At 33.5% G+C, this 20,670-nt stretch overlaps 3 protein-coding genes across 5 annotated transcripts; 1 reads left to right on the top strand and 2 right to left on the bottom strand.

The window, feature by feature from the left end:
* Window positions 1-3,308: 3,308 nt before the first annotated feature.
* Window positions 3,309-6,620, bottom strand: LOC107778073 (uncharacterized). 3 transcript variants are annotated; one of them, XM_016598254.2, is made up of 2 exons: window positions 6,410-6,620; window positions 3,309-4,239 (listed from the first exon to the last, which is right to left on the bottom strand). In XM_016598254.2, exons 1-2 carry the CDS (start codon window positions 6,477-6,479, stop codon window positions 3,599-3,601), a joined length of 711 nt encoding a protein of 236 aa, XP_016453740.1. In that variant the 5' UTR covers window positions 6,480-6,620; the 3' UTR covers window positions 3,309-3,598. The 3 variants fall into 3 exon arrangements, with proteins under 3 accessions (XP_016453740.1, XP_016453741.1, XP_016453742.1); XM_016598255.2 differs by having other exon boundaries at window positions 3,309-4,227; XM_016598256.2 differs by having other exon boundaries at window positions 3,309-4,161.
* A 7,193-nt stretch (window positions 6,621-13,813) lies between these two features.
* Window positions 13,814-14,905, bottom strand: LOC142182270 (uncharacterized). Its single transcript, XM_075256438.1, has 2 exons — window positions 14,462-14,905; window positions 13,814-14,257 (listed from the first exon to the last, which is right to left on the bottom strand). Exons 1-2 carry the CDS (start codon window positions 14,903-14,905, stop codon window positions 13,814-13,816), a joined length of 888 nt encoding a protein of 295 aa, XP_075112539.1.
* Window positions 14,906-18,086: 3,181 nt separating this feature from the next.
* Window positions 18,087-19,379, top strand: LOC107778078 (transcription repressor OFP14-like). Its single transcript, XM_016598263.2, has 2 exons — window positions 18,087-18,600; window positions 18,777-19,379. Exons 1-2 carry the CDS (start codon window positions 18,188-18,190, stop codon window positions 19,267-19,269), a joined length of 906 nt encoding a protein of 301 aa, XP_016453749.1. The 5' UTR covers window positions 18,087-18,187; the 3' UTR covers window positions 19,270-19,379.
* The last annotated feature ends 1,291 nt before the right edge of the window (window positions 19,380-20,670 follow it).

Below are 20,670 nucleotides of genomic sequence, written 5' to 3'. Positions count from 1 at the left end.
TTTATATATATATATTATACTCACCGGTTATTTTTAATTTAAAAAATCAGGTGGGCGGTTATTTGGGTTAACCGGCATTAACTTATTTGAGATTTAGGCATAATTATTACTCCATTATTGTTGTAAAATACTAATATTCAGCGTAAGTAAGTAAGACACATGCATGGTTTGGTTAAAGGTTGAAAATGATGAACCAAAAAGATCCACATAGGTGTGACCAATTACTTAAGATAAAGGATTTTTTTACTGTTGTTACACTGACATAAACATTGTGTGTATGCCAAAAATCTTTTTTATAATCTGATTAGAGATTTGTGTGTCAATATAAGACTGACTGCGATACTTAAAGGATCTATAATTTTAGGCAACTTCTAGTTTACTATAAAAGATTAACATATGAAGTAAAAGGGGAATTAAATTTGATTCGTTTGTGATTGAGGCGTAATTAGAACAAAAATAGAGGTAAAGTATCAGAAGGGCTATTCGCTATCTGAAGGGACCGGACCAACAGCAACAAACCAAGTTCAGTGAACTTGACGTTTTCCTTAAGAGTAGGTCTATTTACTATTTGGGCATGGCCAACGTACGTATAAGGTTTGACATCCTGAATCTCATTATGCATGCATGCATCCTATAATTTGAACCTCCCAAAAGACTAATCGAACTTTGCTTAAACAGAAAGATCGTTAATTGCTACTGAATTCTAACCCTTTGTATCGAAGAATATGGCTTTGCTAAATACTAATCGTGGAACGTCCAAACATAGAATAAATTTAATCTCATACTTAATCCTAGATATTTCACCTCATTCAATCAAATTGGAATTATTTTATTCCATCTTCCAGGTGAAATAAAGTAGTCCAGGAATTATAATCCTGAAATAATTTAGTATACGTGTGTACCAAACGACCCCTTACATACTCGGGTGCCGAAAAAATTGTCTGCACCTCCTGATATTTCTACCAAATCATATGAATTTATCATAGTTAAGTAATAAAATTAGGTAAGAATACATATACAAATAGAGCGACACGTGGAACCGAAGATAGATGGAAAGCGAGACAGGTGGAAATCAAGTCCAGGGGCCGCAATCTCGGTTGTCCCCGAAGGGAATGTTGTTCATAAAAACAAATAAATGTCTGCCACCCGATAGCATTCAATGGAGAATATTATGCAATATTAAATACATAGTCCGTTATAGAGAATATGGCATTCATAGCCTGTTATTACACATTCTTCAATGGCCCCCATAATTGTCATTTAAGATGGTTTTGATCTTAGGACCTTATTTCCTAGGTGCAACTATAAATAGTAAGTTCAACAACCATTAGAGGGACACCAATTTTCTGACAAACTTACGCTATATATTGTTCAAAAGCTCAATAACATTCCATTTGTTGCTTATTAATTAACTATTACTGCCTACGGATGTTCCGCTCCTGAAATCAGGCTATTCACTGGCTTATCTCGATTTCTATGTTAAGTCCTATATTTTTATTTAATTTATTTTTCATTTTGGGATTAAATCAATTCACTTATCTATAAATTACATATAAATGTAACTGTATTGTCTTACGGGTAAACAACGTACCTCATAAACACCCAGAGCAAGTAACTTTGTCAGCCTAATGTGTAAATGTGATAGAGATGTACTCCCTACATTTCATATTAGATGAGGTAGTTTGACTCGGCATGGAATTTAAGAAAAAAGAAGAAGACTTTTAAAACTTGTGGTCTTAAAAGCTTAAAGGGTAAAAAGTTTGTGGGGTCATGATATTTGTCTGGCTATAAAACTTCTCATTAAGGGTAAATGGATAAAATGAAAGAGTTTAAAGTTGAATAATTTCCAAATTTAAAAATGTGTCATTTGTTTTGGAACAGACAAAAAAGAAAAGTACATCATCTAATATGAAACGGAGGGAGTATGTTAGAGACTCATAGGGAACATGTATCACAATTTAAGTAATTCGTGTCTATTTGTCCACTATCCTCCCTCTCTCCCGTGAACTTTGAAGATAAGGCTTTAACTGTGTTTTTTTTTTTGTTTTGTTTAAGACTTGAAAGTTGAAATGTGTTCTCTTTGATGTCCTAAGACAATAAAACGTCACATCTCATGCGTAGAAAAGTAGTGAACGAGAAAAATAATGTCTAATTTTGCAATTTGCTTAACAAAGAATAAGCTGGAACCTTTTTGTCTCAGAAAATGGACGGAAAAAAAAAGGACGAGGGATTTTAGAGTACAAGGGTCAAACAATCTAACGTTTGGTGTAACTAATCATCAATGTGCATTTGGACATTAACTTTTAATTTCTTTTACAATACAAAACAAACAATGTAAAAGAATTATAAATAAATTTAACAATTACAAATCTTAAAAGGCCAGAATTTTAAAAATTGTAGGGAAAACATTGCTTGACTTAAAAATAATAATAATAATAATACTATCGTATAAAATAGGATATAAAGAAAATAATTGATCGCATTTTAGCATATGGAGCAATAATTTTGCATCCAGTATTATTTCTTCATGCAATTTTCAAGAATTTGCTACATAATATCTCCATCACTCGCAATAAGGCATCTCCTGCCATCCAAGTCGCTCAATTTATAACTACACAAATGCATTTTGTAGTCGAGGCATTTAAATCTTTGATCTTTTTATTCTACTTTTCACCAGAAATTAAAAGCTCAACATTTTCCCCTTTTATCATACAGTTGTCAGCTTGTGTTTTCACCGTGAAAAGGCAACACATTCTTCAACTTGAATCGTCCAAATGGTCCCCCATTTTCATTTAATCAAACCTGGAATTTTTACCAACAATCTTGTCCTCTTATACATATCTGACACTTTCAACTAACCCTGGCATGCATACCCCGACCTGGAAATTTCTAACTCTCATCTTTCAATTTATTGTACAGTACCACCTAACAACAAATAACAAATGTAGAATTAAGACGTTGTGGGTTATGAGTTGAGAAGATGTATATCCACTATATATATACTTGTCTCTTTCACATATTAAAAAGGCTCGACCTCAAAACACTGAGTTCTACTGGATCCAACGAACTCATAGTTGAATCCGCCACTGCACGTTGCCTCACATATGTCGTATACAGTTACAATCGCGAATGCAAGATGCTCATTTGATTGAATATTAACTGAGTAATAACACAACAAAGACCTCGGCCACTTATATACAACAACAACAGACCCAGTATATTCCCAACATGTGGGGTCTGGGCTCAGCCACCTATATAAATTGTTCAAATATGAATATACATGGTAAAAACGAGAAAAGGCTTGTGTTGAGCATATTTTAGTATGCTACATGATTATTCAATGATGCAGGGGAAGTCCTGAAACACTGATTTTGTCTGTACAAGGGAAAAGTTAAAAAAAAAGGAAGGAATAGTTTTGGTAAATGCTCAAGTTTGTAAAAGAAAACAGATCCAACTACAAACAACATGAGGTCTCATGCCATATTATACAAGCAAAAAGTTAGTGAATAAATGGTAAAAAGCAAATTCTCTTGAACTCCTTCTTCACCACCTTAAAAAGAATTAGCAAAACTAGCTCTGTGGGAAGTATATGAGACAATTATATGAGAGACAGACCACATATGACAATGACCAAATAGAAACTGCAGTCTATGAAGAGTGCACGAATTGTCTGATAGAGAACCAAACCGTATTCCAATATAGTTAGAGCTCCATCCCAATTGTGCCCGAAATCATTCACTCCTTGTCTGTCTTCGCGTCTTTCTTCATCAGGAACTACTTCCTTGCGAATTATTCGTGCAATCACTATTGTCAAATCAGTTAGCAACAGTATATAAAGGGGCCTTGAGGCAATGACGCTATTTGACCTTGCTATACTATGAGGGAGATGGGCATAAGACAGGACAACTAAAAACGAAATCATGACAGAACAAATGACTCTTTTATTCTCAGAGATCAAAATGCATGAATTGATATCTCTAAGAGAAAATAAATGAAGGAAACCGTTGCGTTTTCTTGGAAGCACCTCGGCATCTTCTGATGCTTTAGCTACTGATGGCTTGATTAACAATGATTCTACTTCATTCTTAGCCTGTGAAGCTGTAGCCCCTTTAGCTTCAACTTCTCCATCAGAACTTTGCACTTGAGATTCCACTCCTGCTCCTAAACCGGATAAATTTGGTTGAGAAATTTTTTCAATCTCATTATCATGCTCACCTTCCAAGCTAGCTGCAAAAACCACTAGATAAGACAATTTCATTTATTCTGGTTGAAATTATATCAACATATGTCCTGTTCTTCTTGTAACTACTCCATAAGATATTGTCCTAGTAATAGTTGGACAACACGAAGATATTTAATTGAATTCGATAGTAACCAGTTCACCATTTTCCAACAATCCTTTCTACTTTCAAGAATAAAACGAGGAACTTTATGAGGACAAGTTGTACCATGATGGAAGGCAGTGCAAAATTGTATTTGAACCACGTTGACATGAAGAAACAAATACAGAAGAGTAGTGAATTGGAATCCTGCTATATTACACACAGGATGCTCGGCCAAGCTTTGCTAGTATGCGCTGATAAAACCCTTTCTACCTCAGTATCTCTTCATCTACAATTCTGAATAGTTGTAACTAAGGTGCTCCAAAATAGACTAACTAAAAATTATATAGAACCAAGATAGTGTCCTGTATTTCCAGCCTTTTTCAGCAAAGGGCCCTCCATAAAAAGCCAATTAAGACCTAATATGCATCCTTTCATGAGTATTAACGAGAAAAATTGAAGAAATGATTAATGGAAAGAACTTATCGAGGTGGCTTTCGAAGAGATACTGGTTTAAAGACGCTACATGGAATTCACTAAGAGAAAATCTGATTAGAGTATCAGAATACATCATCAATACCACATGTTACTAATCATCAAAGGAATAAAGCAGTAGGTGGAGTATCACCTACTGTTTGCTAAAGATGCTCAAACTGAACTAGCTGAGAGTAATAACCAGGGGCAGCCCTTCCCTAAAGCAGGTAAAGCAACTGCTTTAGGCCCCACATTTGTGGGGCCCCATTTTTTGTTACACCTAATAGGTTATATATAAGTTTTAAAAAAAAGTTATTTGAAGTAAAAATGTTTGATTTCTTTCTTTAACAAATATAGAGAAGAAAGATTTGCAATTGCTATAATTTCTGCCAAGAAAATTGTATTTGAAATGAATATCAAACCCGATTTTATACGAAACGAGTGATATATATGAAGAAACAATTTGATGAGAATGATGATAATGAAATCTCAAAATCTCTCGAAGAATCTATTAGAGTTGATTACTTTTTTATACATAGTAGACAAGGCTATTTTTTTTATTTCAAAATAGATTTGAACAATTCGAAGCATATGAAAATACTTTTGATTTTCTATTTAGCGGTAAAAAAATATGATCGCTAGATGACGAAAATTTGAAAAAATATTGCCTTAATCTTGAATGTTCCTTAAAGCATAATAATCAATCCGATATTGATCGTTTAGATTTATTTTCTGAATTAAAAGTGTTAAGAAAAATAGTACAATTAGAAGATAACAGTTTAATTGATATACTCAATCAAATAAAAAGATTTGATTATTTTCCAAATGTCAATATTGCTTATAAAATAATGTTAATAACTTATGTTACCGTTGCTTCAGCGGAAAGAAGTTTTTCAAAATAAAAATTGATAAAATTTTATCTATGATAAAAAATGTCTCAAGGAGGTTAATGGATTAGCTATATTGTCAATTGAGAAAGACTTATTAGGAAAATCGGTTATAAGAAAATTATTAACAACTTTGCATCTAAAAAAAGTTGGAAAAGTAGACTTCGGAAAAAAAAAGTTAAGGCCCCTCATAAAATTCGGCTTTAGGCTTCAAAATTTGTCGGGCTGCCCCTGGTAATAACTACCACCAATAAACGAAACATACATTGAACTTAAATCCCATTATTTCTCTATTTGAAAATTGAACTTATTATAGGCCAAATTTCCCACTAAAATTGAAAGAAAGAATCTATATGCTACGACCCCTTGACGTTTACTAAGCCTCAAGCAAATGAGCAATGAGATATTTCCGAAGCATGGGAAGCCATCTTTTTTTTTTTTTTTTTCAAGCACAAGCTCTTGATTGAGACCAAAAAAAAGGACATGAAGGATCCTAACTCTTACAATTACACTTCATCTTAAAAAGTTAAATTCTAATTACCATGCAAATTACAGACCCCCGTCATAAACAATGTCATGAGATACAATTGCACCAAATTACATCTATTCAAATATAATAATACAAAAAAAGATGATCTTTTTATAATTCAGCAAAAGATAAGCAATTTTACATGATCCGTTTTCATGAAAACAAATTATGATCAGAATGAAAAAAGAGGTAATTACCAGATGATAAATGTGCTATGCCAGCCGAACCTTTCTCCATTATATTTTTCCTTCTTTCTTCTCTTTCCATAATCTACCAACCTTTTTCTTCATCTCGATAAGCCAATAGCCTCTGCTCCTTCAATCCTTAATACAAAAAACTCAAAAATTTTGTTGATGTGTATTGTTGTTTCTCTGCGCTTCGTGTCGTGTTCTCCGGTTATACCTCCTCTTAGACCAGTGTAGGCTAGTTTCAAATTGGGCCGTTTTCTGTCGAGTAAACATTTTCTTAGTTGGGGGCCCAAGAAAGTGTGATCTGGCCTTTTAAGTTTTTTATTGGGAAAACTATATTGTATTACCGCTCCTAAAACTAATACCTATATACTGTATATAATTAATGTAGTAATATATAATAAGACCTCTCGATAACAGTACTTCTTTATAACAACACTTCATTATACCATTTAAGTTTTCTTTGGAATCAATATTTCGTGTTATGTTATATTATATGTTCTTTATAAACACTTTAATTCAGCAGCCAAAAAATATTAAAATAAACGAGATTGTTATAGAAAAGTTTAACTCATGTATGTATATTGGCTAGAGAATAAATGTGTAGCTTCTTCTTTTTTACTTTCTTTGACTGTCCTTTTTGCAACTCTTCTTCTTCTTTTATTTTTTTTTGTTCTTTCGCTTCGAACCTATGACTCCTTGCTTTACTTGCATCTACATAATTTCTAAGTAACTTTTACTTACGAATATAGAGCTTCTCTGTTGAGTTCTAAAAAAATAAATCAATCTTAAAAATTAGCCCATGAGATAAGAATTTCTAAAGGGATTTTTACCTATCTATACTATATATCAAACCTTATTACCTTCATTGTTTAAGGGTTGTGTTAATTACATTTAAGCATACCAAATTACCATTTATATACCATAATTTAAATTAAGGGTATAATTATTCCTTCATTTATTGTAGGCGTGATTTTAGGACCGTATTTTCACGTTTTTTCGTTTACCCGCCTCTCTCTCCTCCCACCCCCCCCCCCTCCCACACCCCCTACGATTTACCTTCAGTTAATCCCCCCCCCCCCACGATTTACCTTCAGTTTTTCCCCCATTCTCGTACAATCTCTTCTCACCCATAATTACCATCACTTTCTTCTCCACTTAATTACCTTCAGTTGTATCCCCCACGATTTGAATTCACTTCCATCTTTGTCTTCAACTCCTAAATCATGAAAAAAACCAACACTCCCAAAAAAATCATCAAAAGCTATATTAGCTGATATTCCAACCTTTGATTTGGGTGTTTTAACACCAAAATCACCACCAAAAAACCCACAAACGATGCATGCAAGTGAACAAACTATTGGTATTTCATCTCCTAGACAAATTCGTGCGGAAATGAGAAGCAAGCATTTGCACGATGTTGATGCTGGTGGAGTTGATAAACTACTCGAGAAACAACTCAAACGCAAGGGGAAAGAGTTGAGTGTAGATGACGATTTTGTAGATGATTCCCCCAAAGTTCCATCTGTGAAAAAACCCAAGGTCTCTCCTTCTTCATCAAAACCAAAAAAGAAGAAACCCTCAAAAAAAGTACCAAAATTGGTTCACCAAAAAATTTCAATAAAGGTAAACACTATTTATGTTTCCTCACTGTTTTGTAGTTTGATTTTGGTTGTAAAAATCTGTTGTTCAAGTGTTAATTTAGTATTCAAGTATTTTTTGGCCAAATGTGGTATTGTCCTAATTTTGTAGATTATTTGTCGGAATTTTGTAGGTTTAATGGAACTGTGATTATTAGACAGTCTATAACTGTAGTTAGTTTGTAGTTGATTTGTAGTCTGATCGTTAAATTGTAGAGATGGTATTTTTCATTGCAACCTGTATTGCTGCTATATTTAACTTCATTCTAAATGCAATTAATCTACATTTTGTGAGTCACTTGAAGTAACTGTTACATTCTGTAGATAATGTTTACACGTGCATTGTTCTTCTTTGATTGTTCAAGTGTATTTTGGTAAAATGTGGTGTTGTCCTAATTTTGTAGATTCTTTGTCTCAATTTTGTAGGTTAATTGGAACTGTGACTCTTAGACAGTGTATAAATGTAGTTAGTTTGTAGTTGATGTGTAGTCTGATGGTTAAATTGTAGATATGATATTTTTTATTGTAGCATGTATAGCTCATATATTTAACTTCATTCTAACTACAGTTAATCTACATTTATGTGAGATACTTGAAGTGATTGTTTTGTAGATTCTTTGTCTCAATTTTGTAGGTTAATTGGAACTGTGACTCTTAGACAGTGTATAAATGTAGTTAGTTTGTAGTTGATGTGTAGTCTGATGGTTAAATTGTAGATATGATATTTTTTATTGTAGCCTGTATAGCTCATATATTTAACTTCATTCTAACTACAGTTAATCTACATTTATGTGAGATACTTGAAGTAACTTTTTTGTAGATTCTTTGTCTCAATTTTGTAGGTTAATTGGAACTGTGACTCTTAGACAGTGTATAAATGTAGTTAGTTTGTAGTTGATGTGTAGTCTGATGGTTAAATTGTAGATATGATATTTTTTATTGTAGCCTGTATAACTCATATATTTAACTTCATTCTAACTACAGTTAATCTACATTTATGTGAGATAATTGAAGTAACTGTTTTGTAGATTCTTTGTATCCTGTAGATAATGTTTACACGTGCATTGTTTTTCTGTTATTGTTTTGTAGTTATAGGTGTGGGTAGGCTATTCTTCTTCTAGTTATATTTTGTATTTGTTATGTAGTTATATGTAGATTACTGCTTCCTTTTTATGCAAACTACTAATGTTCATTAATTTTATATTTTCTACAGAATGGACCTTACTTTGCACAACAAAATTTTGATTATGGTGTGCTTAGATTCCACAGTTTGTGTGATCCTAGCATACCTAGCCAGATACAAGCTTTACTCTCTCCGAATGCTTTAAGGGTTTTCAAAAAAACTTGTTTTGGTTACTTATTAGGTCTCCCCACAATCTGTATGCAAAACCAATCACTTCATCTTTTGATGAAGTATGAATTGACAAAGTCTACTAACTCATATTTTTCAGTACTATTTAAGGGTGAAAAATTGAATTTTTCCTTGAGAGAATTTGGGTTGATAACTGGTCTTAATTGTGTGAATAAGTTTTCAGACTATGGTTATACTTCCACCTATTTTAGCCCTTTAATGAATACATATTTTCCGAACAAAGAAAGGGTTGAGAAATGGCATTTGAAAAATGTAGTGACTAATAAAGCATGGGCAAACGATGTGGATGCGGTGAAGTTGTGCATTCTTTATATGTTGGAATTTTTTGTTTGTCCTTCTGATAAAGACCATGTGACTTTCATAGACAAGTTTATGTTCTTTCTAATAGAGTCTGGTAATTTTGAGTCATACCCATGGGGTATCAAATCCTTCAAGCAGGTTATTGAATCTGTCTGACATCGTCTTAATCCCCATGTACATTCTTATCTGATACGGGGATGCTCATTAGCCTTGCAAGTGTGGCTATATGAGTGTTGCTCGTCCGTCAGCACCGAGCTTGCTACGAGATGTTCTGAATCTATACCTCGCATTTTAAGATGGTCAGCTACAAAGGGGCAGATTTGGTTAACTGCAATTGAAGAGAAGATGATCAAGCCTGAGTGGATCAAGGTATTTTTTTCCAGTTTTGTATGATGCTACAATTACATTCATAATAACTACATTGAATCTACATTTTTTGTCACTTGAATTAACTGTTATTTTCATCATTCAGTTCACAAACATGATTGAATCTGGAGAAGAGTTTGGAGTGCTTAATCTGCCAGACAAGATTCAATATGAAGATGAACATGGTGCTCAACCATCACATGTTCCAACTGCTGCTTCTCCATCATTTAAACCCAAATATACAGATTGTCAAGAGGATATTAAATCTATCAGTAGCAAACTCAGGAAGTTGGAAAAGGGGATTGTGCAGGTATTATGAATAACTACAATATATTGACATAATTTGCTACATTTTGACTTCATTACATAACAATTATAGTATGTTATACATTGTAGTTAATTTGTGGTATAAATCTATAACAATTATAGTTTGTTGAATTGTAGTGTAACTGTAGCAGTTAGAATAAGATTACCAACTAATTATATATTTAATTTTTAGGTTGATGGAAAGTTAGATGCCTATAGGAAGGATGTTTTTGAGGAACTCTCAAGCCTTCGAGAGTTCATAGATCAATCTTTGAAGAGTGTTATGAATGTGATAAACAAGAGGTTTGATTTGGACGAGTCAAAGGTAAGAATTTACAAATAATTTTGTACTAAGACTAATTAAGACATATGAATAAAGTAGTCTCAAATATTCCCCAAAATTGTAGTTTGCTGGTAGTTCAACAAAAAATAATTACCAACATCAAGGAGAGAACAACCAGCAATTCCAGTTCAATGCTGGTGATCAACTGCATGGAAGCACAAGCAATACAGGTATCTACAAAATTCCTACATACATATCTACAAAATTCAAGACAGCATTATTTAATTATACTAATCATTTTTTTACTATGTGTTGCAGCTACAATTTCTCCAGAACATTTTCAACCACATGTTGACTTATATCCTGACTTCCAAGAAGCAGCTGAGGCATATAAAGCAGGTACAGAACCATTCCTTCATTACAATAAGGTTTTTATGCAAAATTTTAATAATTTACACCTTAACTACATATTCCTACATATATCTACAATTCTCATTTCCAATTATTCATTCAAGCTGAAGTTTCAGCAGAACATATACAAGGAAATATTGAGGAAGAACCAGTAATTGATGAAGTAGCTGAGGCACAACAAGTAGGTAATATATTCTTTATATTCTCTATAACTCCATAATATTGTTCATAACTACATAGATCTACATTTATCTACAGAAGGTGAAGTTCCACAGTCGCCAATTCACGGTGTGACTGTGACTGAAGTTGTTCCTGAAGGCATTGATAAAAAAGTTGTTCCTGAAGGCATTGACAACAAAGGTTTGACATTGGATGACTTTGAGCTGCTAGAAAACTTATCACAGTTGGTCATGTATGGCGAGCCCATACCAGATGAATCAACCCTTGTTCATCTCGGAAGAACCAGGCAACCGGGAAAACATGCACGATCACCTTTCACATCTTTGTATAGTTCTGGAGGCAGCACATCTGTTGGACCTAAAAATATTTACCTCAAGCACCCCTTCACAAGTGTCATAGGTGAAAATAGATCCTGAATTGACAGAAAGGTTCACCAACTGGTTATACATTCGTAGTGATAAAGTATCTAGGAGGTATGAGTGCTTCATTTTACACTGTCTGTTCACCATTTTTATACTTTAAAATTGTAATTCATTTTGTCAATTTTTTGTATTTGATATTTTTTTGTTATTACAGGAGGAAATATTACTTTTTCAAGAAGGATAACCAAATCAAGCCTTGGTTGGATTTTGGTTGTTAACTGTAGGTTGAACTTGCTGATTATTGGGACCTTAACTTAGGTGGTATGTTTCATTTGTTCCTCTGTATAGTGAATAAATGTAGACAGTGCATAAATATAGTTAATGTGTAGTTGTTTTGTAGTCTGATGGGTCAATTGTACATATAGTACTTGTTCACTATGGTTCATACAAACTACAATTAAATTACATTTTGTGAGGTACTTGGACTAACTGTTATATTTCTGTAGTTATAGTGTAGCTAATTTGCAGCAATCTGTTAGAGTTTTTAATAAATTCAAATTGTAGTTAATCTCTAGCTGTTTTGTAGACAAGTGTGGTTACACCGTAGCTTATTGTATATGTTTATTCTATTTTGGCAGCACATTGATGTTATTATGTATTATCTGCGAAAAAGAGGCAAATATGGCCCCAACAATAATACTAGGTTCACAACCACGGTTTGCTTGTTCAAGACAAAGATTGAAAGAATCTATGACACGTTCATAAGTTCTCCACCGAAACAAAGGTATTCGGTTGTTAAACCCGAGGATGATGTTGGAGAATATATTCTTGGGTACAGAATTCTTGCTAATGTTGCCTGGGATCTTGTTGACTATGTGCTCATACCTGTGAACCTTGTAGAGAACTTCCATTGGTTGTTGCTAGTTTTTGACATAAAGGACAGACAACTTTATGTTTATGATTCCATGGTGAGAGCAAACCGTCATAAAATAGTTGAGACATTGGTTGACAAGTTTTCAATCATTATCCCTCTGTATTTGTCATGCACTGGTTTCTATGGTAAACGTAAAGACATTAACTTCAAGACCACAAAGGCATACATCGAGAAACCAGTTACGGACCCTCTCGACATACAATGGATGGTTGCTGAGATTCCACAACAAAAGGAAGGCTCAGTATAAAAAAATAATCTCCCTTTTTATATGTTTAATTATTTTATTTTAATCATTTGTTATATAATGAAAAATTCTCATCTTATGCAGCGATTGTGGTATATTTATGGCTGCATTTGCGGAGTATGTTAGCCTTGGAGATTTGGAAATCCCAAAGGAAGATCTTTCTGATATTGATCAACACCGTAGACGCTATGGAGCTCTATTGTGGGACTATGCAACAAAGAAGCAAGAAGATGGGTCAATCAGTGAGAGTGAGGTTACTGGCAGGCTAGCAAGGAGGAAGGGTGCTCCGGCAAAAAATGAGAGGACTAGAGTGCAACGAAAGAAGAAATAGACTATTGTGTTCCTAGTTTGGTCTGTGAAATTTGGTAGTTGAATTGGAAAACAATGTAGGAAATATGTCGTTTTGGTTTTCTACAACACTTTTTGTTGATTACATTATACTCGAGTACTCTGATTACATTTTTACAGCAACAGCTTTGTCTTACAATTTGACTTTAATCTTCAAGTTATTTTTATAAATACCTTCAAGTGCCAAGTAATATCTGTATATAACTGTCATTTGTTACACAGCATAAAGATAAAATAAATACAGGAATCATATAAATAATTTAGCCATCTTTTATCAACAAAGTTTATCAAAAAAATTCAATTTATCTACATTTAAACTACGTTAAACTACATTTTAACTACAACTCCTCTACATATGAATAACAGGACTACAGTTCTAACACAGTTAAACTACATATTCACTACAATCTGGATACAATTTACGTTGAATGCATTCTTTATTAATATCAGTTTTTTTGTATACAATAAATATTAAAGTTTAACTATTCTATAAAAAAAACAACTTTAGATGCTTGACAGAATACATAAAAACATAAATAGTGCAGATACACAAATTGATGTTTATACTTCTTATTCATCTTCAAAAACTTAAACAATTACACAAGAAAATCCGATAATTTGAGCTCACTAACATTTATTTTGAATAACTATTCTAACTACATGATATTCATTTCTTTTTCGGCGCATTCTTGCAAGTTCTTTTGTTATGCCCTTCACCTCCACAATTGCCACATGACACCTTGTATTTCTTTGACTTTATTTCATCAAATGTTTTATATCTTTCCTTGTGAGGTCTCCCTGGCTGCCTTTTATCTCCCGCCGGTGGCTTTACTACCTCATCCAAAATATGTTGTGGCACATCCCATTTGCCTTCATCAGGAAGAGGATTTACTGGCATTTCATAGGTAAGCAGAAGGCTCTTCCTTGTGTAATGCGGAGAGCAATAGTTTTCGTATGTTTCATTCCTATGCCTTAATGCTGCCAAAGCATGCGCACATGGAAGTTCATCAAGTTGGAATTGTCCACAGCTACATTTTTTATTTTCTAGACGCACAATGTACCGCTTCACACCATCTAACACAGTATGTATATGATCTGTTGAAGCCCTCACCTACAATTGAAGACCAAACAGAAATAATAATACATCAATCATTAAAATGGATTATCAACAATTTACCTACAAATCAGCAACAAATATATTACAGCTCATCTACAAACTATTATTACCGACAATTTGACTACAGTTTAACTACAATCTGGAAACACTGCAGCTAGTACTTTTTTGATTCTACTGCAACAAAAAAAAATATCTTACCCTTAGTTTCTGAGATAATGTACTGTTGTCTTCCAATTCTTTGTTGTATTTGTGACCAAGGTATGTGAAAGTACCCTTTACCTTCGATAACTTTTCTTTTGTCCAACGTTCAAGAAGAGTCCTCATATACTCAAATATATCAAATATTGGCAGCTCTCTTGCATCTTTTGTTACAACATTCAACGACTCGGCAATGTTTGACGTCATAGTAAAAGTTCTATTCACCGTTGCATGTACTCTTGACCATCTATGATAGCCAATATCATATAGGTAAGACTTTACACGCAGGTCTACCTCTTCAATCTTCAACATCCTTTCATTAAATTCATCCAGAGTGTATGACCGTGCTGTAGCAAAGTACAATTCATGTAATTGTATATGTCCCTTCTTGAATTTTGACCTTATATTTGTCCATATATGCCACATGCAAGAGTAGTGTGCCATGCCCGGATAGACAACTGATGTTGCCTTCAGTATACTCTCATGCCTATCTGAAACAACACACATTGAAGGTCTTTCACCATATGCCTCCTTGAATTGCTCAAAGAACCACTTCCAAGACGCGTCGTTTTCAGAATCAACCACAGCATATGCCAAGGGAAAAATAGTACCTACATTTTTAAGACATAAAATATGATTAAATAACAACTACAATATATATTGAGAATATAGACAAGTTAACTACATTCTTTTATATAACTACAAAATAACTACAACATAACTACAATTTAACTGCATTTTAAAGACTGTCTACAAAATAAGTACAAAATTATTCCATTAATTACCTGCTGCATCCATGGTGCTTGCTGTCAGCATAATCCCCCTGTAGGCTGACTTTAAGAATGTCCCATCAACCACTACTACCGGCCTACAATGTTGCCAACCATTTATTGATGTACAAAGAGCAACAAATGCGTATAAGAAGCAATCATCTGCTGCCTTCTTCAATTTAACAACAGAACAAGGATAATTCTTCTCAAGAATATAAAAATATTTGGGAAATTTGTTGTAGGAGTCACACGGATTCCCTCTCAAAAACTGTAAAGCCTTTTCCTTTGCTCTCCATGCTTGCATGTAGCTTAGGTTCAGTCCATGTTCGGATAACATGTCAGTTTGTATGTCCTTTGGTGTGTAAACAGTTTTAGGATCACAATGCTTTGGAACGACCATGCTACCAAGTACTGTTGTAGTACGTTTGCGCTGTATGAATGTTTCGTCCATTAGGCAGCATGTGTGTTGACGGCTGAAACTTCTTATCTTGAACATTGTCGAATCATTAATTGACGTTGCCTTGAAATGCCATTTACAGCTTTCAGCAACACATATAAGCCAGTAGCTACAAAAGAAATACAATATTTACACAAATTTATGAAAAAACTACAATTAACTACAAACTGACTACAATTTAACTACAATTTATAAAACCCACCTATCTTCAATCATACATTGATTTTGCTGATATATTATCCACAAATAACTACATACCTTCTATGACTAGATCTTTTTACTCTGAACTGGAACTTGTGCATCACTGAATAATTCTTCATTGCAGCAGCTACTGTTTGCTTGTCCTGATAAACTTGTCCTTCTTCAATATATGTTTGCGTAGATTCAGTTATTATTTCACTTTGATATTCCTCTATAGCTGGTGAGGATGGAAATTCAAGTAAGTTTAGGGATCCAGACGAACCTGCAAACAATAAATTCATAAATGTAGTTTCTATGTAGATAATTTTGAAAGCAACATTGCTTTATCCTTTTCAGTACTATGTGAGCTTTGTAGTTTAATTGTAGGTAATTGTAGTAATATTGTAGATAACATAGTAACACCATAACTCTCTGCAATGTCGAATCAAACATACCTGCACTGGTGCTTTCATTGTTGATTGCCAATTCCATATTGAAATCTCTTACGCTTATACATAAAGGATACGAACCTAAGTTTTTATTCTCCTTTTTGGTTTCCATGTACACACGAACCCCCATATCATTCCTAATCTCCATTGGAGGACAATTCTCGTTCACAATGTATTTGATTTCTATAATTTTATCCGATGTATCAATCGATAATTGTTCTGCAATTGTAGAACTGAGAATTCCGTAGCTTGCATTATCATCTACCACAATGGCATCAACTTCAAAATCTCTAAATCTGCCATAGTTATCCCAATTACCATTCGATTTCAGCATTATTGGGATTTTTGACATGATTTCGTGTAGTTGATAGGAAAAAAGACGAAGAACAGATATAGTTTCTACAATTTGAATACTGATATCGACGAAGAGCAATTTTGTACAATTTGAGACGAAGAACAGATATAGTCTCTCTTCAGTAATTGTACAATTTGATTGCGTTTTTTGTTGTAGCTGATATCAACAGAGATCTCTTTCTGTTGAGGAAGGAGAGAATTACGCAACTGGTGCCTTCATCAGGAAGAGAGATCTCCTTCAGTTTCAAAATTCGAATAAAATCGTTAACAGAATCACATCAGATCTGGTGCCTTCATTTTAGGGCTTTTTTTATGGTAAAATCTACCTATTTTTGGATTGGTATATAATTTGTAGTAAAAGTGTGGACTACACGGGTAAATAACAAATAATGAACATTTTTGATAATAAGGTTTGATATATGGTATAGATAGGTAAAAATCCCTTTTCTGAGCTCCTTACCACATGTCTTTCAGATTTCTCTCTCGCGCTTAATAGTCTTTCTCTGAATGTTCTTTGACCAAATTAGTTTTTGTGCATCATCCAAATATTACCATACTACTAATTAATAGTGGCAAAATAGTTAAAAGAAAACAATTAATCATCCATATTATTCATTAAAAAATGGGTTGGATAATGAACTTTTTAAAAACGGATCAAATATGGATAAGAATCAATTATCCATTTAGAAAATGGATAACCAATGGGTCTAACTTTTACATTTGTAATTTTAATAATTTTATAGTTTATATTCCACTATATTCATGATCGGCAACTAATTAACGCTGATTTATTAATTAATGTAAATGACAAAAGAAGAAGTCAAATTAAATTAATGTTGCAACATGCTGTGTAGCAAAGATTCTTTCGTCCCTGTTAGTTAATTACTACGTACATAAATGCCAAGGAAGTTTCGCTTAAGTTGCAAAATAGAAACTCTTAAGGTCTTTGAGGTAAGGGGTACAAATCAAGTGAAAGCTAATTTTACTTGTACCTATCTATTTTTCCCTCTTTATAATTACTTCTAATCATACTATATTACATTTGAGTATTTGTATTTCATTAGCTAAAATTTAGAAAGAAAAAAATGCACACACCCTTAACAATTCCAACTATACTTTACAAATTACTCTGCTTTGTTTCAAACTTTCAGCTTCAAGAGAATCTCGGGCTATTTGTCAAATAGTAGGACTAAACAAAACAAAATAAAATAGAAAATTGCGATTTAATGCACTTCTAAATTAAAAAATAAGCAAAGACAAAAGCTTAGTACGTTTCTTCGCAATTAATAACCATCCATTAATCACTTCATTAAACTGATCAATTAATTATGTTTAAACCGTTTCATCTTTGGCATTTATTTATTTATTCATTCTTCTTCTTTTTTTGAGACAAGCCATTGATTTCAGCACTCACCTATTAATTTATTTATCTTGTAAAAATAAAAGTACACCAAATCCTGCTTCTATTAAGTTACACACAAAGCAGAGAAAGTGCAAAAACAAAGACATCAACATAATGCCTAAGCAACTTCAAAAATCTCTTTCAGATTACCTCTCAAAGATCAAACATAAACCCTCCCCACAACCTCCTAATTCTTCCGTCAATAAGACTCTCTCATCTTCTACTAGCTGGTTGCTCCGTGGGTGTAGACACCCCAAAACGCCGTCGTTCTCGGCCGTTCATCGCAAAGAAAAGCAAGCACAAGGCAAAGATGACGCTGCTACACTTGCAGATATAGATCGTTTCCTCTTTGAGAACTTCAAATCCTTTTATTCTAAAGATGATGATAGTGAAGTCGAAGTCAATACTAGTAATAAACCAAATAACAACAACAACAACATCGTGAAGAAAGGCAAGAAAGAAGATAATATTGCTCCAAAGAAAGAAGAAAATGCAGGAGCTTCAAATTCTTTGTTCGAGTCCCCAAGGTATATACATTTGCATCTAAAAGCTTTTACTATTCCCTTCGATTCGTAATAAGTGACAGTGAAATTTGAATGACCTACTTTAATTTGTACCTTCTTCAACGGTGTGACAATCTAATCTAAAAATGTAAACCATCAGAGAAAATACATTTTTAATTACTTAATTATATTTTCAACAGATATGTCATACCGCCATCAAATATTAGCGGGTCTCGTCGGTTTTTTGTGGCACGTGGTTCGTCAAGTTCCCTAATTGAAGAAGCTCGGACAAGCGTGACAGTTTCAGACGACACTGGATCAACCTCAGCTACGACAAATACTACTTCAAATGATTCATTGGCAATTAGTACCTCTGATGGATCAAAGGAAACACTGAGTGCAAATGATTTTATTACAGTCGTAACATATTCTCCAAGTCCGTACGATGATTTCAGGCAATCGATGCAAGAGATGATGGAGGCGAGGCTGAATGATCAAGGTAAAATCAATTGGGAATTTATGGAAGAGCTATTGTTTTGTTATTTTAATTTGAACGATAAGAAATCGTACAAATATATACTTAGTGCGTTTGTGGATTTGATCGTTGTTTTGCGTGAAAACTCCGGCAGAGTACCGGTGATATCACGGAATGGTAGATCATTGGGTGGGGAATTAAACCAGGGGAAAACGTAACGTAAGAAACTAGTCACATGTTTAATTTTGAATTACTAGTCAATGTATTGACGGGGAAGCGCATTGTTCCTTTTGTTGCTTCACATGCAAATATTAATATACTATTTATTTTCGTCGTGTCACTTTATTTAAGATTGAAGTTAAATCTTTTGTTCATGCATGGGTTTAGGTTAAATTTTATACACTGTCACTACAAAAAGAAATTCTATTGTATCACCTAATAAATGGAATTAGTAACTTATAGAATAAGTCGAGTAACTTGCCACACCATATTAAAATGCATGAAACCTTCCAGCCGGGGCGGATCGAATCGGAGTTTCCTTAGGTAGCCACCGACCTACAGTTATCCTTAAACTTTCGTGCTTGATGGAGAAGAAGCGAACAACATTTTGTCAATCGGGGAAGGTTTTTGGTGACAAGACCTGAAGATATCAGAAGTGAGAATTATTTCATGTACTAACAGTGTAAACAACATTTACACGCGGATCATTTAGAAGGTAATTACAAGTAACTCTACTTGGAGCTTAAAATAAATAATATGTAAGTAATACTATATTATAACAAGTTAAATTACACTAACAATACAAAAATTTATTACTGTACATATTTTGTGTGTATATAAATCCAAAATATAATGATACTTTTGACTTTTGTCGTAAGGTAAATCCTTTGCTAATTCGCGAGCTTTCCAGGTCTCGCGAACATCTAGAATTCCCTTAGTCTATGCTATCCTCTACTTTTATTTTAATTGATTCTATTTTTTTATGTTGGGGCTAGGACTGGGCATATATCGGGTAAAACCGATAATCCGAACCGTTAATTTTTTATTGGGTTATCGGTATCAGGTTATTGGATTAACGGTTCGATAATTGTTTAAATTTTTTTTACTATTGGGTTATCGGTTCGGGCTTCGATTTGCCAATTTTGTTAATGAGTTAACCGATAACCCAATAAAAATTAATAAAATTATGACTTTATCCTTAAGTATATACAAATGCTAGGACTTCAGTTCATTCTCTCCTATTCTTTCTCAACCCCACTCTTCAGTTGTTTCATCTTCATTCTTCGTAAACCTTACTAGTTACTCCTAGCATAAGTCTTTAGTATGTTATATGTGAATTCTTCTCTTTTTTGCTTAACTCCGGTGAGTTGTCTTTTCTTTTTTGCTTAACTCTAAATTTAGTTATCTTATCGGGTAAACCGATAACTGAACCGATAATTGAACCGATAATCAATTAATCAATACCCGATAACCGATATCTTATCGGTTCGGTTATCGGTTTATCAAATTTGTAAACCGATAACTATATACTAAACTGATAGTATTCATAACCGAACCGAACCGACCGATGTCCACCCCTAGTTGGGGCGCTGGAACCTGGAAGTAACTCTTTTCTTATT

The sequence above is a fragment of the Nicotiana tabacum genome, chromosome 6 (genome assembly GCF_000715075.1).
Source record: "Nicotiana tabacum cultivar K326 chromosome 6, ASM71507v2, whole genome shotgun sequence".
Taxonomy (NCBI): Eukaryota; Viridiplantae; Streptophyta; class Magnoliopsida; order Solanales; family Solanaceae; genus Nicotiana; species Nicotiana tabacum.
Note: the sequence above shows the minus strand (reverse complement) of the source record. Positions and strands in the feature narration are given on the sequence as shown.